We start from the raw sequence: 27083 nt of genomic DNA, 5'->3' as shown, positions 1-27083 counted from the left end.
GAAATTGTAAACAACTGGTTCCCTCCCAACTAAGACAGGTCCTGGATTTATGTTGTGTGTATAAGGATCTGCTTTCTCTCCCTTTTGCCAGCTAGTAGAAATTATTGCAGAGCTGACGAACTGGACAATCTTGTTCAAAGACCCTGAAGGTTTTTTTTGTTTTTTTTTAATCAAGGCTGGAATAAGAAACGGTGCATGTGAGTAGCTATCCACTGTCCAGAATTTAGCAGAATGTCCTTGTTTTTGCCTTCTTTGGTCTGTTTCTCATAAAATGGTGTTTTACTGGCAAATCCCTGACATATCATTGAGGACTGAAGTCAGAAAACAATGGCAGACATTTGAGCTTTAGATTTCATATGCTTCACAAAATTTGTACTAATGCAAAACTTATCAACTTCATAAGTTTATAGGAGCAATATTTAAAATGTGTCCTTAGGTTTGGCCTTTCCCCATTATGACAGCCTTTTTCCATATTTCTTGAGCTCACTAGGTTGAGCGGTATCACGTATGTCTTTGTGTGAAAGAGGGAGGCAGGTAGGTGTGTGTGTGTGTGTGTGTGTGTGTGTGTGTGTGTGTGTGGTATAGCAGCTAATCAGATTCTAAAACACTGGGTTAACAGAGCAGGATAATTTTTGGCAGCCCAAAAACAGAAGTTCAGCCGTGTGTGTATTAAGAGGGAGGGAGGCAGGTAGGGGTGTGTGCGTGTGTGTGTGTGTGTGTGAGGGGGGGGCGCAGGTAGGGATGTGTGTGTGTGTGTGTGTGTGTGTGTGTGTGTGTGTGTGTGTGTGTGTGTGTGTGTGTGTGTGTGTGTGTGTGTGTGTGTGTGTGTGTGTGTGTGTGTGTGTGTGTGTGTGTGTGTGTGTGTGTGTGTGTGTGTGTTAGAGCGAGGGAGGCAGGTAGGGGGTGTGTGTGTGTGTATCTTGTATCCTGAGTTAGCAGGGAGCTGACTGTTGCAAGTGAGGCCATTAAAGGTAGTTGCTACACCCACTCACCAGTAGTTGTCACTGGCGCTGTGGGCCTAGTAGTCTTCCTTCCCACAAAATAAATGAGGAGGCATTACTGCTGATGCTCACCCCACCCCCAGTCCCTCAAATGCCCATGGTGCCCATCAAACATATGGTTATCAGGATCATAGTCAGGGTTTCATTCCTGTATGCCATGAAGCTGGATTATTAAACAAAGATTTTATTTACAGTAGCGATTTTTCACAGAGAAGTCTTTTAATAGGTGCATCTGTATTAGACTGAATACAGTGAAAGATTTTCGTGGTCTTTATATGGTTTAGCTAATCAGTAATATAACAAGCTAAACAAGACTGCTGATTTGGGACTAGAAGTATTAGATTTTTGTAAAAAAAAAAAAATACTTTTTTAGAAACTTTGGCAAAAAGCAAGATAAAGCAGAACAGAGTAAAACTCAGGAATGTAAAAAGCATGATAAGTTATGTTTAAGATGGGGAAGGAAGGAGGGTGATAGAATATTGACATATTCCAAGAGCTATAATGGACACTACCATGTTATGGAGGAAAAGTACAACCCGTCTCTAAGGTGTAGATAGAACGTCAAATGTGATGTTCCGCATGGAAAGGAAACCAGAGTTGTCATAATTGGCTCTGGTTTTAGTGCTATTCCATCCTGCATTGTTGATGATGGTTTACCTTCATAATTTCGACAAGCACATCCCCGATGGTTTACCTTCATAATTTCGACAAGCACATCCCCGAAACAGCTTCCGTGAACTCCAGGTTGCGACTTCTCAAAACCGCGAACGCCGATATTCCGAGTAACAGTCTCACCCCCTTTTTGATCCATAGTAGCACTTGTTTCAGGTGTGGAGCAGTCGGAAATGTCGGCGTTCACTGTTTTGTTTGACATTTAGACAAGTCGGTAGGACAGTATTCACGAAAACAGTTTGTGTATGTGCACATTCCAGGATGCGCTTTCGACATTATGAAGGTAAACTGATGATGACTGAAAGGTCCCTAGTGAAATGTCGGCACTCATAATGCATAATTGCTGACACACCAAAAAAAAAAAGACTAAAACTTAAAAGAGAAGAGCAAATATCAAACATTGCTGTTCTCCTTAAAATTTTTTTTTTTTTTTTTTTTTTTTTGCAAGTGGAGCAGTCCGGCCTGCACCCTCAAAGTGGAGGGCTTGCCCCCTACATCCACTGAACTTGTATATACCAACTCTGAGATCGCCATGCCTCCGACAAAAGGGAGTATTCTAAGCAGTGGCTATCTTAGTATATGTAAGCCTATTTTTTCAGCCATTCATTGTTAATATTATGGAATTTGCTAGCCCAGGTCCCGACATTTCAGACTGCTATCATGTTTGAAACCAGGGAGATATATAAACTTTTATGATAAAAGAATCTGCAGAGCAACAGCAGCAGTCTGTAATTGTTTACTAGTAGTACACCGCTGCCATTATGTTTTTTCAGAGTAGGCATCAATATTTTATTAGCCAGTCATTTGGTTCACATTGTAGTGCCAGCGCAGACATTGTTCAATTTACTGAAATTATGTTGCTGACTGTTCGACTTCTTAAAAGAGTAGTGAAAGAAGCCAACCTGCCACATGTGTACTCACTCAACCATGTAGTTCTAAAGCACAGCTGACCAGGAAATGTTCTCAGATGTATGTCCTCCGGAAACACTTTGCAACTTACCAGTGTGATACTGTATGTTCACTTTTTTTTTCTAAAAAGGTACAAAGGTTGTCTTTTGTCGGATCTTTCCCTGGACAGCAATTTAAGTGGAACAGTTTGATTCTCCAGTGTGACAGGATGCTGACGATGATCATCTTCAGTTCTCTTTGGAATCCCCTCAGAAAACTGGGAAGATTGTAAATCTAATGACAATGCATCTTTGCTGGGAAACTTTTATGTATGTTTGGATTTGCTCTAAAGCATTAGTTTTTCTACTTGTGGGTGTTTGTCCTTGGAGATCATAAAACTTTTAAGACATTTTGAACTAATTATATGTGTTTATATGTGTTTAATGTACTAACTCATTAAGATGAGCTTCATTGTCTTTCTTATAGTGATGCACTTTTTTTCAGAATATTTGAAGTGAATTTCTAGTGCTGACAATTGTTGCAGAAAAAATGGAAAGTTTGCTGAAAAATGGACTGGTTTGAGATAATTTTTTTATATGTAACATCTGAAATTCTACATGATTGAGGACTATGAGATATATTTGTTTGTGTGTCTGTGTGTGTTTATAATATACACACACATATATGTGTGTGTGTGTGTGTGTGTGTGTGTATGTTAATTCCATCTGTTTTTTCCCTTTCTCCAGACTTCTCCAGTTGCAAAGAACAGTAGTGAGTTTAGACTCTGATCTTCCTGATGAGCTGCTTTTTGGAAGAACAGGCTATTTGTTTGCCTTGCTTTACGTGAATGCAGAGATTGGACCAGAAACAGTGCCTCAGTCCACTATTAAAGAGGTAAGCTGGTGATATCAGGCATTTTAAGTTAAGTACTAAAAAAATAAGCATAGTATGATTTTAATTCTATTGCTAGCCTTTATTTTATAGGCATTTTTCTGAAATGCTTTCCTACTGATGCAGAGAGGATGCAGTTATCAGTTGAGTCATTGTTTAAGTATTTTAAAAATATATTGATCACTATACACTTGCTTCACTGAATTGTTTATTTTGTTAACTTTGCTCAGGGATGGTCTCTGTAGCAATTTTCCTAGGAGTTGGACTTGTGTTCAGCAGTGTTAGATGTGATGTTGCCTTACTGTGCAGTAGGATATCCCAGTCTGCAGGCCAGCACCACTGTCTTTTTGAAGTCATTACCACCATAGAGTAGTGCAAAGTCTTCATAAACGTGACACATTGAGTTCCACTTATGTTCAAGAAGGCAAAAGGGAACACATTTGATCAAATGACTCTCCCATTCTGAAGGAATTCATTGGCTAATTGTGTCCTAGAAATTCCTATCTGGCATGTATTTCAAAATAGTTTTGCAATCTAATTTTTGTTATTCTTGCTTCCCAAGACCTTGCCCTGATGTCTTCTCCACCTTCGCCTAGTTAGCCTATTTGTTTCAGTGGAATGATGTATTCCTGGGATAGGTGAGAAGCCTAATGTCTATTAATTCCTGCCTGGGAATCCCCCCATAAGCTCTCGTTTTCCTAGTAGGAGTTAGGCAGTAGGGAGCAGGCCAGTTGTCTAGGACTGGGTGGTAGATTACTTTCTCCCATTGGGAGTACCCCCTTCCCATTGGTGGCTCCTCTGAGCCCATGATTCCAACCTCCAGAAGGGAAAAAAGAAATTAGCCACCTCTGTTTCTAGGAGTCCAAAGTCAGCTTTGGAGAAGTTTTTCAAGGTGGTTACCTTTGCGGGGGGGATTTCCATGATGATTACTTTATGGTCTGATATGACCAAGGAGAGATTGACTATTGGTGTAGAGCAATGGTCGCCCATGTTAGTAATAACCAGGTCAAGGATGTTGCTTCCCCTAGTGGGGGTCAGAATGAGCTGGTCCAGGACACTGTAATTAATAAATTCCAGGAAGTGTTGGCTCAGTGTATTGGTGCTTTAGTAGATGTCCTTCAAGGATGCATCTGCAGTCTTTACAAATGGGTTGTCCTGTCGTCAGGCAGCCCTTCGGTCGGCCGGATTCCAAAGTCTGGGTCTGGCTTCGGCTGGTGTTGCACTTCACCCGACGTCATTGCGGCAGTTATTCGGGTATAAAGGCATCAGCCGACGCCATTTTCCCCAGTCTTTCTTGCCGCATGGCGCCCGAAGCAGAAGCTGTTCGCAAGTGCCGGTCGGTCAGATCCAGAGATTACTACTACCGAATACTACTTCGAAGACTTCTATAAAGCTAAGTACCCCATTGGGGACTCTTTCTTGCCTCAGCCGATGTCAGAGAAAGTTAATTACTGTTTATCTTGTGGGAAACAAATACCTCATAAAGATTTCCACTCCTATTGCATACATTGTTTAGGCCCAGACCACGACGTAGCAGCTTGTCTAGCCTGTGCTTCTTTTAACCGGCGGACGCTTAGACGTCGCTCGGACTTTGCTGAACAGATTTTCGGCTCCGATTTTGCCTACATTATGCCGTCGGATCCTCCGACTACGCAAATAACCAAAAAACGCAAAGAAAAGGACCGACACTCGCGGTCCGCGGTTTCGGCCGAAACCGCGGTTAAGCAAACCACGAGTGTCTCGGTTTCGGCCGAAACCGAGCAAGCGGTTCTTTCTTCAGCCGATAACTTGCCTTCTACCGAGGCCTCTTCTAACCTGGTAGAAACGGCTTCTGAAACCCAACCTTCTGTTGCGGTTTCACAGGATTTATCAGACACCATTCCCCTGGATATCTCTACCCCTGCATGTGGAGCTGCTAGGCCTCCTCCAGCTATGTCTATTAAGGCCTTTGCCAGGGCTAAAGCAGCCAAAGCATCAAAACCTGTGCCTGCCAAGCCCCCCTCTCACAGGCCCAGCACCAGCTCCCATATGCTTTCTTTGGCTGAGGATCTCATCTCTTTAATTCGTGGAGCCCAGCCTCATCCAGACAGGGCCTCTCTCCCTCCTCCAGAAAAGAGGCCTAGAGCAGAGCCCCCTGAGCCAGTATCCACAGATGATTCCTCTGATGACTCAGAACATACAGACCCTCCTGAGGCTTCTTATTCTCCTTACGAAGACTCTGATGCTGAGGAGTCTATCCCTTCAGCCTCTCCTCCTGAGGAATTTTCCTTTGGGGAAACCTTGCATGCTATGAGGGAACAATTTCAGTGGCAGGGCCAAGATTTCTCAGACTCTAGAAAAAGGCTTAGGACCTTCCTACATTTGCCACAGCATAGGCCTTTAGCTATACCTCCAGTTCTTTCTGTTGTTGATGATGCATTTAATGATGCTTGCACTGCTCCTGATTCTTTACCTCCGGCTCCTGCTAAGCCCGATAGGTACTACAGGGTCCCGGACACTCATCACCACTTATATAAGGCTCCTTTTGCAGATCCAGAGACTATCTCCCAGGGTCCTAAAGCTGTAGCAGCTACTTCTTCTAAAAACCCCCTCCCCTCTGAAAGGGAATCCAGGTCCTTAGAGAGATGGGGTAAAAAAGTTTACACCTCTGCAACTTTGTCAGCTAGAGCTTTGAACTGCCAATTTCATATGATTCAATATCAAGAGTTTATGCTTGACCAGTTGACTAAAAAGCTGTCCTCTGAAGAATCTTTAGATAAAAAGTATGTTCAAGAAATGGTACATAACATACAGCAGGTTAGTAACCATTCTTTAAAATGTGGCTGTGATGCACTGGAGGCTTCCTTTAGATCAGCCATGACTGGCACATTTATCAGGAGGCATGCATGGTTGAAAGAACAGGCATTACCAGACCATGTCAAATCTAAGCTTTTGGATGCAACTATGGACAAGGTCAATTTATTTGGTTCCCCTGCACAGCAGGTACTAAAAAAGATGGAAGAGAAAGCAAAATCTGTGCAAACAGTGAAAGATTTCTTACAAGTTCAACCTCCAAGGTTTAGCAGGAACTGGCCCTCCAAGAATTGGTCCTTTCCGGACTCCTCTAAGGCACAAAGAGGCAGGAATAGGCTCTAGAGGCAGAAACCAATCCAGGGGTGCCTACAGGGGTCGCCAGTGGCAGGGTAACAACCAACGAGGCACGGATACAGCCACCACCACTACAACAACTCAATCACAGTGACTTGGCGGTGGCACCGCCTACCAGGGAACAACTAGAAGCACCCTAAGGCGGAAAGCTAACCTTATTTTCAAGAAACTGGCACTGCATTACAAGAGAAAAATGGATTTTGCAAACTATAGACCAAGGTTACAGGTTCCATTTCCATACTCTACCAGGAAAGAGAGGAATGCCAAACCTGCCACCTACTCAAAGGACAGAAGCTCTAAAACAAATATCTCAATTATTAAGAATGAGAGCTGTGGAAAAGGTACCATCTATGGAGCAAAGGAAGGGATTTTACTCCAGACTCTTCCTGGTACCAAGAAAAGAAAACAAATGGAGGCCTATTCTAGACCTGTCCGCATTAAACACATTCCTCATTGTTCCAAAATTCAAAATGCTGACCCTACAGCAGCTTCTTCCCATGCTGGGCAAGGAGTCTTGGCTGGTAACTCTAGATCTCAAGGAGGCATACCTGCACGTCCCCATAAGACCAATTTGCAGAAGATACCTCAGATTTCTTGCAGGATCAGAGCATTATCAATTCTCAGCATTGCCCTTTGGCTTATCTACTGCGCCCAGAGTGTTCATGAAATGCCTGGCATCAGTAATCGCTCATTGCAGACTTCAGGGGATTCAAATCTATCCCTACCTGGACAACTGCCTGATACAAGCGGACAACAAAAACAAACTAACAGAAGACTTACAAAGAGTCATCTACCTGCTGCAAGCCTGGGATATACAGTCAATACAAAAAAGTCAAGGCTGATTCCATCCCAAAGAATAACCTTTCTGGGTGCAGAACTGGACACATCAAAACAAATGGCATTTCTAACTGCAGAAAAGAAAGAGCAACTTCCTCTATACTTCTTGGCATTAACAAAGCAGAACCATCTAACTGCAAGAAAAGTGCTACAAGCTCTAGGCTTCATGGCATCCTGCATAATACTGGTCCCTCATGCCAGGCTGCATATGAGAAAGCTACAGTGGTACCTAAAGAATTTGTGGTCCCAGCACAAGCACAGCCTAGAAACCAAAATTCCAATGATCCCATGCCTGAAGCAAGAGTTCCTATGGTGGGCTCAGGCCTGCCAATCAAACACAGGATTCCCCTTCTGCAAAAGTCAACCAAGACAAACCATCACGACAGATGCCTCAGACCTCGGTTGGGGGGCACACATGATGGGCAAGTGCATTCAAGGCCTATGGACTCAAGACCAGCTGCATCTGCACATAAATCTAAAAGAAATGATGGCAGTAAAATTGGCAATCCAGGCATTCAGACCTTTTCTCCAAGAAGGCCAGTTGATGATAAGGACAGACAACACCACAGTTATGTGGTACATCAACAAACAGGGAGGCACACACTCATACCCTCTATGCCGGCTGGCACTGGACCTATGGGATGTGGCTCTGAGCTACAACATTCAGTTACAGGCAATTTATGTATCAGGGAAGGAAAACATTCTAGCAGACATATTAAGCAGAACTACAACAGATGCTCACGAATGGATGCTGCATCCGGACATCTTCAAAACCATCACAAGAGAATGGGGATTACCACAAATAGACTTGTTTGCATCCCCATTCAATCACCAGTTGAAGAAATTCTGCACAAGGACTTACCACCCACTTGCTTGGAAGGTGGACTCCCTATCTTTCAGTTGGAAAGGCCTGACAGCATACGCATTCCCACCACTTCCTTTGATGCACAAGGTGCTTCTGAAGATCAAAGAGGAACGTCCGAGGATCATTCTGATAGCCCCAGACTGGCCAAGACAACATTGGTATCCACTGCTGAGGAGCATGTCCTGGGAACAAATATGGACACTGCCCCTGATCCCATTACTGCTAACACAGAACAACTACAACATCCTGCATCCAAACCTAAAAACTCTGCAGCTAACTGCCTGGAACATTACATAACAGCAATTAACCCAAATTTATCCCAAAGGGTTAAAGACATAATCCTGGAGGCTCGTAGACCTTCAACAAGAAAGAATTATGCAGCAAAATGGAAAAGATATCTCATCTGGAGTGCTGCAAAGGGGCAAGATGTGACACTGGTGAACATGGCCAACATCCTGGAGTACTTGGCGGAGCTCTTCCATACAGGCCTGTCCTATTCTTCCATCAAGATACATGCATCAGCTATTTCAGCAGAATACAGCTTGGATCCTCCTGTCTTCTCGCATCCTCTGCTCAGACAGTTTCTGGGAAGAATTAACAATGTAAAACCTCCCAGGAAACCTCCATTGCCAGCATGGGACTTGAACTTTGTGCTAGAAAAACTGACTCTTCCTCCTTTCGAACCAGCAGCAACAGCAGAATTACAATACTTATCCTGGAAGACTGCTTTCCTGCTGGCAATAACTTCAGCAAGAAGGGTCTCTGAACTACAGGCATTAATGGCAGTGCAACCCTTCCTAATCTTCCATCAAGATAGAGTGTCCATGAGAACAAATCCTACATTTATGCCTAAGGTGGTATCCAGAGTCTCTTTAAATCAGGCTATCCACCTTCCTACATTCTTCCCAACCCACAGAACAGGGGAGAAAGGCTCTTACATACCTTGGATGTACACAGACAATTACGCTACTACCTGGACAGGACAAAAAACAATAGAAAAACTGACCAGCTTCTGGTAGCATATGCAACAGGAAAGGAAGGAAACCAATTTCTAAACAGACAATCTCCAAATGGATAGGAAATTGCATTAGATTTTGTTACTCCTACCATGGAAAGAAAACTCCAGAGAACATCAGGCCTCACTCCACAAGGGCTACAGCCACTACCACAGCTTTCTTACGAGGAGTGGCTACCAAAGACATTATAGAGGCTGCTACTTGGACCTCTGTGCATACATTTGCCAAGCATTATAACTTACCTCTATACTCTAGATCCCGGGCTGGTTTTGCCACTGCTGTTTTGCAAGGGATCCTAACTACACCATAATCTCTTCTCATTTCCTCCTTCCCTAGTTTAGCTATGGTATTCTACACATTTGTAAAGATTGCAGATGAATCCTTGAAGGACATAGTACAGTTTTGTACCTACCATAAATGTAGATGTCAGAGAGGAATGCATCTGCAGTCAGGATTACCCACCCTCCTTCCCCTCTGAGGTACTCCTAGGGTATTTGCCAATCTTCAGCTAGCTTGGGGGGGATCTATTATGGTGTATTTGTTTGTATATATGTACACACATGCTTATTTTGTGTCTTTGTTCTCTACTATTTGGAAACTTTGGCATTTATCCAAATTTAGCCATCCAAGAGGGCACCTGGCATCTGGGGCAAGAAACACTGAGGAAAATGGCGTCGGCTGATGCCTTTATACCCGAATAACTGCCGCAATGACGTCGGGAGAAGTGCGACACCAGCCGAAGCCAGACCCAGACTTTGGAATCCGGCCGACCGAAGGGCTGCCTGACGACAGGACAACCCATTTGTAAAGACTGCAGATGCATTCCTCTCGGACATCTACATTTATGGTAGGTACAAAACTGTACTTTTTCCCAGTTGATGGAGGGGTAGTTGAAGTCGCCTAGTATGAGAGCGTTGGGTTGGACCTTGATAGATTCCAGGGTGCTTAAGAGTGTGGAGTGAGAGTGGTTGGGGGCCTATAGCAGGCTATGACCTTGATCGCCATCTTACCCAATGTTAGTTGTACCTGCAGTATCGTAGATGCATTATGCTGGGTTACTAGTTTGGAGATGTGCATATCCTTTATGAATATGGAGACACCACCCCCTTTGGAGCTTCGGTCCATGTTTCGGGGCCAAAAGGTGTGGAATGAGTTATAGCCTGGTAGCGCAGGGGAGCTTTCTGCTGCATTAAATCAAGTCTGCATTACAGCACAAATGTTGATGTTCTCCATTTTGAGGAGTGCTTCGAGTGAGTGCATCTTGAGGATTAGACTTCTAGTGTTGAGCAGCATGACCTTCAGATTGCATTTATTTATAGCTGTTATAGTGGTAATTTGGTCTTTGGAACACTGCCTAAAAAGGCACTATAGGGGTGGCAAGAGCCTTAGCCAATATCTGGAAACCCAGGGGTGACCGTTGCAGGCCATCTCTGGCAAAGCATCGAGGTCTGTCGATCATGTCATCCCAAGCAAGACAGATACTGAATCCTCTTAGAATGACACCAGAAACTTAGCCAGTTGTTGAAGTCAATCATTTTTTGTTTGTACTGCGGTATCATTCTGGGTGACAGTAGGATACTGCTCAGGGCTAATGTCATACCTGCCTGGGCCATATAATCCGAGAGCTCCACCTTGTCTTTTCATGTAGTCCAGGGAGGTGCATCTCAGGTCATTCACACCCACATGGACAATGGCAGAGTTATACTTGTACTTGTTGTGGAGTGACCTGAGTGCATGTTATGTGTCGGATTCTGGCACCTGATAGCTGAATGTTACCCTCTCCTTATTCAACCTAGTGAGTGGGACATCTGTGTGCCTCACTATTGAGTCACCTATGATTAGTGTATTGGGCAAGGTGTTTAGCCTTAGGGGCTGAGGTTGAGGGGCACACTATGGAAGTGAGCTATGTGTCCTGTGGTTTGTGCTGTGTTGTGGTGGTCGAGTGCATTTCTGTCTTGGAGGTCTCTGCTGTTTGGGTAAATTTCTATTGAGTGCCTCTGCGAAGGTGGGTGTGTGGTTTGTGTTTTTGTGTGAAAGCTGTGATAATGGGTGTTCTGGAGGGCTATATGTTCCATGTGGTGTGGTGCAGCTGTTGAACTTCTCCTCTTGACCAGCTAGTCCGGTCTTGGCTGGAGAGTGCATAGCTTCCAGTTTGGTGATATAAGTGCATCTCTCACAAGTCTGAATGTTGGGAGGTAAGAGGAGTGGGTTGTCTATGTACATGAGGCAGTTGCTACACTGCCTCAGAATGCCCAAGTGCATGCGTGTGTCTATTCAGTTTTGTGTGTGTGTCTGTGAACTTTCCTTTGTAGGGTTTCCTAGCTCTTCCTTGTGTCAGAGGCTCCATCCCCCTTGAATATTCTTCCATAAGTAGATTCAAGCACAGAGTTGTACTACCCCCAGAGATTGTTTTCTGCCTGGAAGTTGATTGTCCTGAGTCTTTGTGTTACCAGGGTGTTGTTTTAGTGTTCCTGTTGTGTCTCATTCAGACTAGTATACCCAATCCCAGTCAGTGTAGATATCAGCTGTACCTTGAATGCCACCTTGAAAGTCACCATATGTTTTAAACTTTCTGGTTTTATATATATTTTTTTCTTTTCTTCCACTCACTGATAACAGGGTGCAGTGGTCTGATGTAGTTCTTGGTGAGACTGAGAATGCCTTTTTCTGTCTTTGATAGAAGGCTTTTTTTTGTAGTTATAATTTCCCTGTTTCTGTCTTCCAAGGAGTAGTTGAAGTGTAAGGACCAGGTATCCTACTAAAACCCACTGTTGCATGTAGTCCTTTGCCAGGTAGTGCATTTCCATTTGGTGAATTTATATCTGTATCAATGTCTTCAGTATGTCCTGACCTGTTTGCCATAGTTAGTGTAGCTGTCTTGCAGATGTATTTTCCTTGCCTTCAGAACCCTTTATACAGGTTTAATGCGTAGACCACCTTGGAAGAGTCATCTGTATTTGGTGTCTGTCCTTCCATTTGGGCTGCATATCACTGTCTTATTTACTTGGTTATTATAGTTTTCACTTTCTTCAGAACCTGCCTTTCATTTATTCATCATAATTTTGCATGCCTCTTTCTGACCAGTCCTTTTCATTTTGGCTTTTTCTATTGATAGTTGAATTTTGCCTATTTTTGCTGTCCATTTGTCGAAGTCTCCATTCAGGGGCTTGATTCACTTTCCTTTACATATCCAGTAAGGTATCTTCTCTGCATCTGACCAGTTCATCATTTTAGGATCTTTTGTAACTTTAAGTGTTTGTGTGAGTGAGTTCTCATACTGTGGTGAAGCCATATGTGTTCATTCTGACAACCGTAACATACTGGCCATATTTGTTAGCCCGTTTTTAATATTTCACATGGTTTTCACTTTAAAGTAGCTAGCAGAGCTTTCATTGAGTACACGCAAAAAGTGAAAATTAATCAATTCATCCCTCCCCTCCCCTTCAAAAATATCATCAGATATTTGAGCTGTTCAGCTACATAATGGATTGCAGTATTTTACTGCCCTTTGTAGTACTTACTTTGTCAGAAAGGAACGGTGTGAAAGTGTTACTGGTTGAAAAACTTGTGAGATGAACTGCAGTGAGCAGCTGTGTTTTAACTATAGGTGAGAAATTATTCCATCTAATCTTTTTTTCTAGGTAGTTGATGCCATTATTGAATCAGGAAAAAATCTGTCAAAGGAGGAGCGGAAAACAGAACGCTGTCCTTTGCTGTATCAGTGGCATAAGAAACAGTATGTTGGAGCAGCTCATGGACTGTCTGGCATATATTTCATGCTGATGCAGGTAAAGTGCATGCCTTGGCTTCTTGATGGGCAAGAGAAAAAAATAACTGTTTATTTCAGCAGGGCACAGTGTTTAAGTTTATGTATGGACCCCAGAATAAATGTAGTGGTGGTCAATACAAAATCTAGTCATAACTTTTAGGAGGCAATGTTTGTAATAGTGGCTGGTTGATATGAGAATATGGAAATCATTCATTCTTTTATAGGTACTCTTCTATAACTGTGTATTTGGTATTAATCATTGCATTTGCGTTAAATATTTTTCATTAAGCCACAGATTTGTAACTTTGTGTGCTAGAATCTGATTGTTTCTACAGAACTACCTGAAGAATTAACAACCCATTACTGGCTGTGTGTTTGGGGCTGCTTCATGTTCTTGCTGTTCATCATTTTTGCTGAATGCATATTGCATTGTTCTATAGAAACGCACACACACACACAGAGTAATAATTTATATATATATTCATTCTATGTAACTTAAGCAGACTCCAGGGGTGTTGTAATTGCAAGCTGATGCAACAGCTAGATCATAGCTCTCCAATTATTGAAGAGTTTCCTCTCAAAGACAGTTTTATAGCATAATTTCATTTCCCAGTAAAAGGAAGGGAAACTTGGGAATATTCAGTATATGCAGCATGGATGCCAGTACAAGTTTTTTTTTTAGAATGAACACTACATACTACAAATACTTCTGATCATTCATTCAGTTATAATAAGGTGATCAAAATTCTCTGCAGGAACAATTGTTACACGTATACTTAAGCATGTATTTATAGCTGAACTGCAATGTGGAGGGTCACTATCATTCAAACAGCTGAGTACATGTGCTTTTTCACTTGTCTTTTGAGAGGTGATTTCATAGCAAGTACATGCTTAAAGAAAGTGTCTGCTTTGCTTTCTCTTATTTTAAAATAGAAGTGATACTGATGATCTGTTCAATGAAACCTGGAGTTGAGCCTTAATTTTACTTTCTCCCATTTTCTTCCTCCCCTTGGGCAATTTCCAGTTCACTTAAGTTACGTTACTGTAAGGTCTCAACCAGGAAAGGTGCTATATATTTCTGCTGATAATTACTTCTACTTGTATCTCTCATTCTCCATGAAGGCACCGCTCCATAGCTACTGCTGCAGCTTAACCTTAAATCTAAGCTGTGCTTACCAAACCATCCTGAGTCACTACTGTCTGATATCATGCCTCCTTTCATTATAGCCCTTCCAGATTTCAACCTGTAATAGTTTTATTAATATTTATAAATTGCAGCGTATTAGTCGCATATTTGGCAAAAAAGTATACAGTGACTCACTACAATCTATGATTGATATAGCTCCATTTAGACTTGTCAGATATTAAGTACCATCTTACCTTTGAAATTCTTTTTGACATCATTCTTTTGTAGGTACTCTTCTGTAACCATGTCTGTACTGTATGGTCCTTGCCTCCTACTTTCCTTGATTACATAGCCCACCTATACTTTTCCTTGTTTTTACTCTCTCTCTCTCTCATGTCTTCTCTGTTTACCCACATTAATTTCCTAATAGCTATAAACTCTGAGCTGCTGCTGGAGAAACCTTTTCTGTTTTTCAGTTTGCTCATGTTACCTTAAGCCCCAGTGTCCTTTTCTTCTGCGTTGCCAACTAACAAGCTAACTAAAGTGGATAACCGCACTTTACCGTTTCCGTTCTGCCAGTCCACGTACCTCTATCATATGCCTGTATTTCTGTGTCTCTCTTTCTCTGCAGTTTTTGTTGATAGCATCAGTTCTTTGATTCTTGCCTTGTCACTCACTTCCTGGCTACTTATCATGGTAACAATGCGCACTATTCTAGTTGATATGATGCAATCTGTGTCATTATTGATCACAGATGGGTCTTGGATCCGACCTCGGATCCGAGCCAGCAACGTGAGCGACAGCTCCTTAGCTTGTGCTCCTCCCCTCCCAGGACTCCCTTTACCCATAATCCTCAGATTTCATTTGCCACGATTAGTGAACAGAAGTGTTCCCAGCAGCTCGAGCTTCATTGGTTAGATAAGTGCCTTTTTGGATATCCTTTTGAATTTTCTGTCTCTTTCCCTTCTGTTTAGTAAGTATAGTTAAGTTTCCTATAGTTTTCCTTGAGTTTAGCAGTAGGTTTCCTCCCCTCCCCTCCTTTAGTTGTTTGTTGTCTGTTTTTCCCACCCTTTCTCTTCTGTACTGTATTTCCTTCTTTTTTCCCATGTGCGTGTGTGTGTGTGTGTGTGTGTGTGTGTGTGTGTGTGTGTGTGTGTGTGTGTGTGTGGGGTTTGTGTGTGGGTGTGTGTGTTGGGGTTTGTGTGTGTGTGTGTGGGTTTGTGTGGGGGTTTGTGTGGGGGTTTGTGTGGGTGCGTGTGTGTGGGTGCGTGTGTGTGGGTGCGTGTGTGTGGGTGCGTGTGTGGGTGCGTGTGTGTGTGTGTGTGTGCGTGTGTGTGTGTGTGTGTGTGTGTGTGTGTGTGTGTGTGTGTGTGTGTGTGTGTGTGTGTGTGTGTGTGTGTGTGGGTTTGTATTTTTGTTTGGGCCATGGCTGCGAACCCTCCGGTTTTAGACATTGCTTCTTATGTAGTTAGAAGTTGGCTCCTGCCGAAATGTATGAGGAGTGCATCTACTGTCTAGGGAGTACCCCATTTAGAGTTTGAATGCGATATCTGCTCAGGGTTCAATGCTTGGGCTCTCCCAGATGGTAGAAACAAATTGCTCCTTAAAGGGCTTGCTAAAGGGGGCCCCTTGGTCTTGGGCTCTCCCTCCAAAGCCCCTTTGGGTCCCAAGAGGAAGCAGTCTTCCTCTCGGGGCTCCCTTGCTAAACTGCCAGGGCTCTCTGATGCCTGTTCACCGGATCAGAGTCCAGCCTTAAGGGCATCGGTTCTGGGGTCTTTGGCTCTGAGAGCCTTGGCTCCCCCAGCTGAATCAGAATCCTCAGAGACTCAGAATTCCTTGGATCTGATCAGATCAAAATCCCCCTAGGCTCCGATGACCTCGTCATATCCGAACGTGGGGCTCTTAGTACACTCGGATCCAACCGGGCCTTCATAGCCTGTTATTATTATCGATCCCCCAGACACTTCCAGAGTCTCGGATCTGAGAAAATCTAGTAGGTCTTCTTCTAGGGACCGCAGACATTCTACTCATTTAGGCCATTCTTCAGTTTCCTCCCAGTCTATTAGGAGATTGCTCCCATCTGATAATGACCAAATGATGAGCTTTCCTCAAAGCCCAAATGGAAGTAGGCTTGCTTCCCTCCCCTAGCCACTTGCCAAGGGGCCCTTCACCCACATCAGAAATCCTCTCCTTCTGTCCCGATTCCTGCTAGCTCGGCGCCCCGGGTCAGAGCCTGGCTAAGGAGAGGCCATTGGTGTCGGGTAGTGCTCCCATTCCCACACTGCCTAGGTCGCTGATCTGCCTGGTTCCTTCTTGGGTGGTGAATCTTCATCATTGGTGCAGAGTCAGCCCCCTGGGATCACCTTCAGAAGGGCATTACCCCCATAACGGTACCCTCCTCCTCCAGAGTCCTTCCCAGAACCCACAGTGGAAGAGCCTCCTTGGAAGAGGACGTGGAAGAGGAGGTACCTAGACACCCCTCAGTAGTCCATCACAGAGGACACGGATTTTGAGGAAGGGGATGGGTCCCCCAGACTACTATCTGAGGAGGTGTCCTTTGGAGACATATTTAAGATCCTGAAAGAGCGGAGCGGTTGGTCTTCCCCTACTCCGTCCTCAGAGGAGTCTGTGTTCCTGAAGGCATTAAGGGCAAGGCCCATCTTCCTCCAGGGTGTCTCCCCCTGCGGATGAGCTAGTCCAGCTCATAGGCAGCAGGATGTGGAAGGAGCTAGACACAGTCGAACTGGTCCCCAAGAGGGCAGATATGTTTCTCAGTCCCCCTAAAGACAAACCTTTCTGGAGTAGGGGTATCCCTGTAGATGCTGTTATTGCCACAGCCACCAAGAAAGAGCTCGCAGAATAGAGCTCTACAGTCCATCCCTCTAATAGAGAGTCGCGAGTGATTGACCGTTTTGGGAAGTGCATGTAAACCTCAGCTGTTTTTGGACTGAGGACTATGAATTATATGGCACATTTCACACTGCTACAAAGGGATTTGGTATTGGAACTTTCCTCTTACCTTTCAGAGTTGTTGCCTCCGGAGAGCCTTAAATTGGTTTCTTAGAAGCTCTCCACTCTCACTTCCTTTGTTAATGGCTCAATGAGGTTGACCTCAAATGAGGTCGAGGCCACTTCACGAGCGGCAGATACAGGCATTGCCATTGGACATCATGCCTGGCTTTGCCATGCGGGTTTGCGGACAACTTCATGGCGTCCTTTACCAATGCCCTGTTTGATGCATCTACTCTTTTTGGTCCTTCAGTCAAGGAAACACTGACTCACAATGAGCAAGAGGGAAAGACCTTGTTTGCAGTAGGAATCAAGAGTTCTTCTTCCCAACGTTCCTTCTCCAAGACTCAGAGGAGTAGTAAAAAGCTGTGGTTCTGCAGGATGCAGTCTTCCTTCCAAGATGCTTCTCAGGAATCCTTTTCTTCCGGCCGGGGAGGGGTATTTGATGGCAGACGCTAGCCCAGAGACAGAGGAGGTCCACAAATCAGTGCTTCCGAGAACCCTTCTCTGAGAAGCCCCCACAGCACTTGTGAAGCTTTGCCCGACTGTCTGACCCTGGAGGCAGTCGGGGTCATATCTCCTTGCACCACCTAGCTTGGGCTGCTGTTACCTCAGACCAATGGGTGCTAAACATTGTGTCCGGGGGATAGTTTATACCCTTCAGTCCCCTCCCTTCAATCTAAAAGTTGCTCCCAAACGTCTAACCCTGCCAAAGAGAGTAAGTTCTCACAGAAGTGCAAGACATCTTTCAAAAAAGGGCAATCCAGAAGGTTCCAACAGGACAGCTAGGATCCGGTACTTACTCTTGCTTTTTTTTTTAGTGCCAAAAAACGGGACCTGCGGCCCATTCTAGACCCCAGCAAGCTGAATTTTATCAGTGAAGAAGTCAAAGTTCCCGATGGTCACTGTTGCAGGCCATCCTTCCGCTTCTGCGCAAGGATGTGCTCGATATATCTCAAGGATGCATACTGTCACATAAAATTCTACAGGCGCTACAGGAGTCTCCAACACCATGTCCGTCTCCGGCTGGGGGCCAATCATTATCAGTTCAGAGCCCTGCCCTTCAGTCTCACCTCCCCTGCCCCAGGTGTTCACCAAATGTATGGCAGTGGTAGCAGCCAATCTCCGGCTGCAGGGTTTTCAGTTTTACCCATACCTGGAGTATTGGCTCCTCACGGCTCCCACAAAGCATCTCTTCTCTGTAGCCACAGATTTCATTCTGTCTATTTCGCGATCTGGGCATTACTGTCAACCTTCCCAAGTCACACTTTGCTCCGTCTCAGAGATTGGAATTCATATGAGTTCTTCTGGACATGGTGTCGGAGACGACAGCTCTTTCCCTGTGCAGGTAAACACGATCCCGGGAGCAAGTTTTCCTCCTCCAGGATCGGGAAAGTGTCCCTGCCTATCTAATTCTTCAAGCCCTCGGGTCAATGGTGATGGCTATTCAGTTGGTTCCCCTCGTCAGATATCATATGCAGGTGCTTCAATGGACTCTGGTGGTACAGTGGTTTGCTCACCTTCACCCTATGTCAATGCCAATCCAAATATCTTGAGTCTGCTGATGTTACTTAGATTGGTGGCTCCAGTCCGAGGATCTTCTGCTAGGGAGACCTTTTTGTCTCCTGCAACCCTAAGCCTTTTTGTCTCCTGCAACCCCAAGCCACGGTGACCACAAATGGCTCCCTGTTGGGGTAGGGCATTTTCAGGGTAGGACGGTCAAAGGCACGTGGTTCCCCCTTGGAGACCAAGTTGCACATCAATGTCCTAGAGATGAGAGTGGTCCTACTATCAATGCAAGCTTTCCAGGGCTTTGTCCCTGTCCGGACTGTAGCAACTCAGACTGACAACATGGAAGTAGTCTGGTACATCATCAAACTGGGGGGGACACACATGATCATACCTGCTGTGCAGAGAGTCCATGAGAGTGTGGGAATGGGCGATGTCCTCCAGGTGCTTTCTTCTTGCAATGCGAGTCCCTGGTGATTCCAGCATGCAGACAGACAAGCTCAGCAGGTCTGTCCTGAGCCCCCATGAGTGGTCCCTGAAACAGTCGGTGGCAAGCCAGATTTTCGACCGATGGGGTCTTCCTTGCTGTGATCTGCTTGCATCCCCAGCCAGTCACAAATGCAGCAGTTACTTTGCCCTTATCCCGCCCCCCCCTCCCCACTGTGGGAGTCACCCAGGGACGCTCTGAGTCACGATTGGCCACATGGACTCCTCTATGCCTATCCCCAATGCCCCTCATTTCAAAGTTTTACAGAAAGCCCGTAGCGTGAAGTCTCATCTCATCCTCATTGCTCCATTCTGGGCTCATTAGATGTGGATGTTCTTCATGTTTCACTGTTGCAGTCATCACACTTGGGTTATCTTCCTGCAGGTAGCCCTCAGTCAGCCTGAATACCAGAGTCTTGGGATTTCTGCATCGGATGCTGTTGCCTCTTCAATGACGTCAGGTCGTCAGGGGTATAAAACATGCAGCCGATGCCATTACATCAGTCTTTCTTGCCGAGTAGGAGCCCAAAGCAGAAGCAGTTTGCAAGTGCCTGTCGGCCGCTACCTGAAATGTTCGTTTTTTCACGTTTCAGACCTGAAGTCTTCTAAAGCTAAGTACCCTGTTGGGAATTCTTTTCTCTTGCTCTAACTGATGTCAGAAAAAAAATAACAATTGTCTTGCCTGTGGAAAGCAAATACCTTACAGAGATTTTCATTCTTACTGCGTCACCTGTTTAGGCCCAGACCACCACGTCCCCAGCTGTCAGTTTTGTGCCTGGTTCATTCGTTGTCGGGCTATTTTTGTAGCTAAATTCTTTCACTCTTGTTCTCCATATTCTGAAATGGCTTCGGTAAGCCATCCGACTACCAATCTTTCAAAAAAGTGCAAAGACAGAGACAGACCGCATAGGTCAAAAACTGCCGACGACGCTTCTGTTAAGCTTCTCGCCAGTCCGCCGATACTCAGGTGCCTTTGCAGCCTATGATGCTCACTTCTACAGATTCGCAGGCCTCTGCTGAGACCCATTCCAAGTCTGGTATGCCGCGAGATGCTTCAACTGTGGAACCTGCGGATGTCTCTACCTTGGATGGGTCCAGAGCCGCTGTGCAGGCACCAGCTTCTGAGGGTGTATTCTGACCTACCGATATTCATATTAAACCGACAACTTAATTTCCTACTAAAACTACCGAGTTTCACAGGCCCAGAGTTCACACTACACCTAGAAAACCGGTGTCCAAAGCGCATGCTCATCCTCCTATGCCACAAAAACAAATGCTTAGAATGGCTGAAGACCTTATTACTCTAATTAGGGGAAGCCAGCCTTCTCCTGCCAAAAGACAAAGAAATGTTTCCTTCTGATTCTACAGACGAGGAGTCTGATGACTCTGACCCTTCTGATTACCAGGACATACCCTTGTCTACCTATGATGATTCAGATGCAGAGGAATTCATTCCCTCTGCCTCCCCTCCAGAGGATTTCTCTTTTGGTAAAACCTTGCATACCTTAAGAGAGATTTTCCGCTGGGAATGCCAGGACTATCCTCAGTCCAAAAAGAGACCCAAGGAATTTTTAGATTTGCCTCAGCACAGGCCTCTAGCTATACCCCCTGTCCTGGATATTGCAGACTATGTCTTCTTGGAGTCCATTCTTACTCCTGACACCTTACCACCAGCTCCTAGAAAACCTGACAGGTACTACAGAGTACCTGATTCTCACAAATTTCTCTTTAAGAATCCTACTGTGGATCCAGAGACCATTTCCCAGGGACCTAAAGGCATTAAGGCTACTACAGCCAAAAACCCTACCCCTTCAGACAGAGATTCTAGAGCTTTAGACAGGTGGGGTAAGAAGATATATACCTCTGCAACTTTTGCCATCAGGGCTTTGAATTGCCAGTTTCACATGTTGAAGTACCGGCAACATATTATGGAACTAATTAAACAAAAAATGGTGTTACTTCCAGATTGTGCAGAAAATAAAGATTTACAAGAGTTAATGCATTATGCAAACCAAGGTAGTAAACATATTTTTCAATGTGGGTTTGATGCCTTAGAAGCATCTTTCAGGGCTGCTGTTACTGGGTCTGTACTGGGAAGGCATGCTTGGCTAAAAGAACAAGTCTTTCCTGACCATGTCAAAGCAAAATTACTAGATGCTCCATTAAATCAGGAGCGTTTGGCACAAAGCAGAAGAAGTTCTTAAAAAGATGGAAGAAAAAGCCAAATCTATGCAAACAGTCAAAGATTTCTTACAGGTGCAGCCATGTATATTCACTAGGCATTGGCCTTCAACTGGTCCTTTCCAGTCCCTCTCAGGCCTTCTCAGTCCAAACCTAAGGAAACAGACCACTGAGACTATAGTCTGAGTATGCAGAGATCTAAACAATGGAGTGTTTCCACCTCAAAACCAGGGAGTGGTAAGCCACCCCTTTATAGAAAAAGTTCACAATGACTTTCCAGTTATCCTTCCCAGCCATGCCCAAGTACTTGCGCCCCTAGGAGAAAAACTCGCCCCTCATGCAAAAAACTGGATGTCCATTACTCAGGACTGATGGGTTCTAAACATTGTATCCCAGGGATAGAGATTCTACTTCCACTCACTGCCAAGACCAAGTGGGTTGCCAGACCTTCCTCCAAACTAGTGGGCAGAGGCTCAAAAGCAAGTTTACTTTCCCTTCTCCATATCAGGGCTATTCAACCTGTTCCAGTAGAACAAAGGGGACAGGGTTTCTACTCCAGACCGTTCCTGGTGCCCAGAAAAAAGAGCTCTTGGCACCCGTTCATGGATCTATCAATCCTCAGCACCTTTCTGGTGGTCCAAAAATTAAAAATGCTTACACTGCAACAGCTTCTTCCTATGCTAGCCAAGGATGCCTGGTTTGTCACCATAGACTTAAAAGAAGCTTTTCTGCACATCCCCATAAGGGAGTCTTGCAGGAAATATCTACGTTTCAGGGCAGGCTGTATGCACTGTCAGTTCTCTGCACTTCCCTTTGGTTTATCTACTGCGCCCAGAGTAGTCACAAAATGCCTGGCTCCAGCCATTGCATACTGCAGGCAAAGAAATATTCAAATCTACCCATACTTGGACAATTGCCTGATTCAGGCAGACAGTCATGAATTGCTACTTCAGCACCTGGTATTTGTAAAAAAATTTCTAACTTCACTGGGATACACCATCAACGAAAATAAATCACAACTGGTGCCCAGCCAACAAATTGTATTCCTGGGAGCAAGCTTGAACACAACTTCCTAGATGGCGTTCCTCACTCCAGAAAAGCAGGTCCATTTGACAAACTAATTCAAACTAATGGCCAACAAAACCCAGCTATCTGCAAGGAAAATACTGTAAGTCCTAGGGTTCATGGCCTCATGCATTCTGCTAATTCTGTATGCAAGACTGCATATGAGGAAACTTCAATGGTACTTAAAAAGTCTCTGGTGTCAACATTCTCAGGACCTGGAAACAGTGATTCCTGTCATACCTTGTCTAAGGGCAGAGTTCCTTTGGTGGGCAGAAGCATGCAACCACAACAAGGGACTTCCTTTCACTCAACCCCTCGCTGCTCAAACCCTGACAACCGACGCATCAAACTATGCATGGGGTGCTCACATGGCAGGCAAATGCATTCAATGCAAATGGAGCCCAGAACAAATTACCTTGCATATCAATCAGAAAGAGATGCTAGCTGTACAGAATGCTCTGACAGTATTCGAATACCTTATTCTTCCAGGATAGCTCCTGATAAAGATGGACAACACCACAGTTATATGCGGTACATAAACAAGTATGGCGGGGCTCATTCTTACCCACTCTGCAGGTTAGCCATGGCTCTGTGGAACACAGCCATGAGCATCCAAGTGCACCTACAAGCTCAGTTCCTGCCAGGCAAGCAAAATTCACTGGCAGACAACTTAAGCAGAAATCTACTGGACCCTCACAAGTGGAAATTGGAACCCAACTCATTCAAACTTCTAACCCAGAAGTGGGGAACTCCAGAGGTGGACCTTTTTGCCTCCTCCCAAAACCACCAATTGAACAAATTTTGCACCAGGAACCCTCACAGCAGAGCCTAGAAGGTGGACACCCTATCCTTTACATGGGAAAACTTCTCAATTTATGCCTTTCTTCCTCTGCCCCTCCTTTCAAAAGTACTACTCGAGATCAAACAGGACAGGCCAAGGGCAATCCTTATTGCACCAGACTGGCCACGCCAGCACTGGTGCCCACTCCTACGCAGTCTGACAGCAGAGCCACTCTGGCACTTGCATCAGGCACCTTCCCTGCTGTCCCAGCAGGAGGGACAGATTTTGCATCCACAGCTGCAAACCCTAAACTTTGCAGCCTGGCTTATCCCATGAATACACCACCATCACCCCTCAGAAAACAGGTGCTGGACATCATCCTTGAGGCCAGAAGGCTTAGTACTAGGAAATCCTATTCTGAAAAGTGGAAAATACATTGTTCTTGGAGTCCCTCTCAAGGAAAGGAGACAGCTGTGCCCAACTTACCTCAAATCCTTGATTACCTAGCAGAGCTGCTCCACAGAGGCTTATCCTTCTCATCCATTAAGATTCATGCCTCTGCCATATCAGCTCATTATAATTCTGAGCCGCCTCTCTTTTCTCACCCTCTCATCAAGCAGTTCCTGAGAGGAGCTAACAATTTAAGGCCCCCTAGGAGAGCTCCCACCCCAGCCTGGGACCTTAACTTTGTACTGGAAAAGCTCACACTTCCCCATTTTGAACCTGCTGTTTCAGCATAGTTAAAATTTCTCTCTTGGAAAATAGCCTTACTTCTAGTTATTACTTCAGCAAGAAGAGTGAGTTACAGGCACTAATGGCAGTGGAGCCCTTAATTATTTTCCATGCTGACAGGGTTTCCCTCAGGACTAACCCTTCCTTTCATGCCCAATGTGGTATCCAGTGTGGGTTTGTGGTATCCAGTGTGGTTTTAAACCAATCCATCCATTTGCCAACCTTTTTCCCTAATCCTCAGAATAGAGGGGAAAGGATCCTGCACTCCTTGGATGTGCACAGACAGCTCAGGTTCTACATTGACAAGACTAAGCCTTTCAGAAAATCTGACCAGCTACTAGTCAGCTTTGCTACAGGGGCAGAGGGCAAGGTAATTTCAAAACAAACCATTTCCAAATGGATAGCACACTGCATCCATTTCTGCTACAAGCACCATGGAAAACCTACCCCTCTGGGGATCAGAACTCATTCCACTAGAGCTACTTCAACCTCTACAGTATTTCTCAGGGGGGTCTCCACCAGGGACATCCTGGAAACTGCATCCTGGAGTTCTGTACACAGCTTCACCAATCATTACCACTTACGTATTTTTTCTAAATCCAGATCTGGATTTGCTACAGCAGTCTTACAAGGCCTGCTAGCCAGCCCCAACACTTCTTGACTGCCACCACCCTTCCTCAGCTTTGGGAATAGCTACTAGGTCGGTGGCTACCCCTTTGGCGTTCTGGGCCAGGACTTTTTTGGATGACATTTTTGCTGCTGCCACTTGGTCAAACCCCCATACCTTTGTAACACATTACATCTTGGATTTGGTATCTAGGGGTAGAGCCTCATATGGTTCTTCTGTGCTCCGGCATGTCCTTCCTTGAGATTATGTACTTACCATAACTTGGAATCTGTGCTATCCAGTGTCATTATTCATCATGTTCCCACCATCCATTCCCCTCCTTTTGGTGACCAGGGGATTCTTGGAGTAATGGTTTGTTTGATTCTGCTCTTCCTGGGTTTGGACAGTGTCACTGTCCTGATATTTATCTAGCAAACTCGATCTGAAGATTATGAGTAACAGGAGTCCTGGGAGGGGAGGAGCTCGAGCTCAGGAGCCGTCGCTCACTTTGCCGGCTTGGATTCGAGACACATCCGTGATGAATAATGACACTGGATAGCACAGACTCCAAGTTATGGTAAGTAAATAACTCTATTTTCCCTTGCTAAGCAAATGAAGAAAATTATTTATCAATAGTTGCTAAATTATGTTAACAAAAAATGACCTTTGATTATTATGCCTTGTTGTAAATAAAGCTTTACCCACTGGATACAAGAGAATGCCAAAAGAACAATGATCCCTGCAGCTTTTAGTTCTAAACTTAAAAAACGTATAGCTCAAACATTGTTTGTGCTGCTAAGTGGGCAAACCTGTATTACCCGCAATTGAATCTGTGTGTTTGCTGTATTATTTAAAAAAAATCTTAACCTTTTTTAAAATAGTCTCACTGAATAAAAAGAAGATAATTCAAGCTCCATTTCCTCTCTTGACTGGGGAACGACTGTGTGATGTACTGCACACATAAGCTGTTCAAATATATGTAGACTCATGCAAAGAACAATACTTTAACGTATTTTCTGCCATTTCTCCCTTAAACTATACAATAGAAGGAGGAAGCTACTAAATGATAGAGCAAAATCCCAAAAAGGGAAGGCATCACTGATCAGTATTAGCAAAAAACTACGGGCACACACAAAATTGTCTAAGGCCAGCTTCGAGAGAAAAATTGCACAGGACACTAAGGATAATCACAAGGCTTTCTTTAGTTATGTTAGGAACCTGGGTGGTAATTCCCAGATATGCTCAGAATTAGTCCAAAATGACAAAAAATACACCGAACCCACAGACATTGCCAACATCCTAGCTGACAGGTTCAGCAAACCCCCCTCCCACCAAAAGAGCAAATATCTATCCCAGCAGAGTGCTGCCCCCCTGACATCTCAGATGCTCAGGTAAGAGCCGCCCTCTCCAAAGCAAAAAACACAGTATCAATGGGACCAGACGGTGTCCGGGCTGCCCTACATGAACTCCAAGAAGAGCTAAACCCAAACATAAAACTACTGTTCAGTCTCAGCCTTACTACAGGATATGTGCCCAAAGAGTGGCGTACAGCAACAGTGGTCCCTCTCCATAAAAGTGGTGCCTCAACGGATCCTGGAAACTATCGCCCCATAAGCCTGACTAGCTTGGTCTGCAAAGCTATGGAAAGGATCATCATGGACCTCATAAATAAAGATATTGGGGACCTACAAACACTGGATCCAACCCAGTTCGCCTTTGTTAAGGGCAGATCCTGCCTCTTAAACCTGGTTGATTTCTTTGAAACAGTCACCAAGGCCATTGATGAGGGGAAGGTGGTCCACACAGCCTACCTGGACCTTGCAAAATCCTTCGATACAATACCCCACTCGGGCATTATAGATAAGCTCACCAGCTTAAATATAAACCCCTACTTCACTAGATGGATTGCAAACTGGCTCAAGGACAGAACCCACATGGTTAGAATTGCTGGAGCCATGTCAGACTCCAAACCAGTTACAAGTGGTGTCCCACAAGGCTCAGTCCTGGGACCTCTCTTGTTCGGTATATATTTCTCGGAGGTACAGGCCAAACGGAAGGACTGTGGCTGACAAAGTTCGCAGATGACTGCAAACTGGGTGCCATAACGACTCTCCAGCCAACACAAGCATCCTACAAAAGGGCCTCATAGAAACAGACAACTGGTGCCAGAGCCATGGCCTCAAGCTAAATGCCAAAAAGTGTATAGTCATCCCCTTTGGCAAAAACAAAGTGCCCACAAATTACCACATAGATGGTAATCCAGTAAGTACAGAAGAAGTAATTAGGGACCTGGGGACCCAAGTTGATAGCAATCTCTCATTTGAAAACCATGTGGCCAAAGTGGTTAAAAAACATTTTATATAGCCCACCTAATCATGAAGGGATTCACATCTAGATCAGGGGATGTCATCGTGCCTCTTTACTCATCCCTCATCAGGCCCATAATTGAGTACAATGCCCCTTTTGGGATGTACCTTACCAGACACCTGCAGCAACTGGAA

General features: G+C 44.7%; 1 protein-coding gene across 1 annotated transcript in view; it reads left to right on the top strand.

Moving 5' to 3' along the window:
• Positions 1–27083, top strand: part of LANCL2 (LanC like 2) — a 543796-nt gene that overhangs the window by 170651 nt on the left and 346062 nt on the right. Inside the window, exons 4-5 of the mRNA XM_044064819.1 lie at positions 3308–3455; positions 12959–13105. Coding sequence (XP_043920754.1) covers positions 3308–3455; positions 12959–13105 — 295 coding nt within the window. The remainder of the gene's footprint in view (positions 1–3307; positions 3456–12958; positions 13106–27083) is intronic.

The sequence above is a fragment of the Protopterus annectens genome, chromosome 3.part0 (assembly GCF_019279795.1).
Source record: "Protopterus annectens isolate FY-2018-M chromosome 3.part0, PAN1.0, whole genome shotgun sequence".
Lineage (NCBI taxonomy): Eukaryota > Metazoa > Chordata > Ceratodontiformes > Protopteridae > Protopterus > Protopterus annectens.
This window is presented reverse-complemented; position numbering and strand designations above follow the sequence as displayed.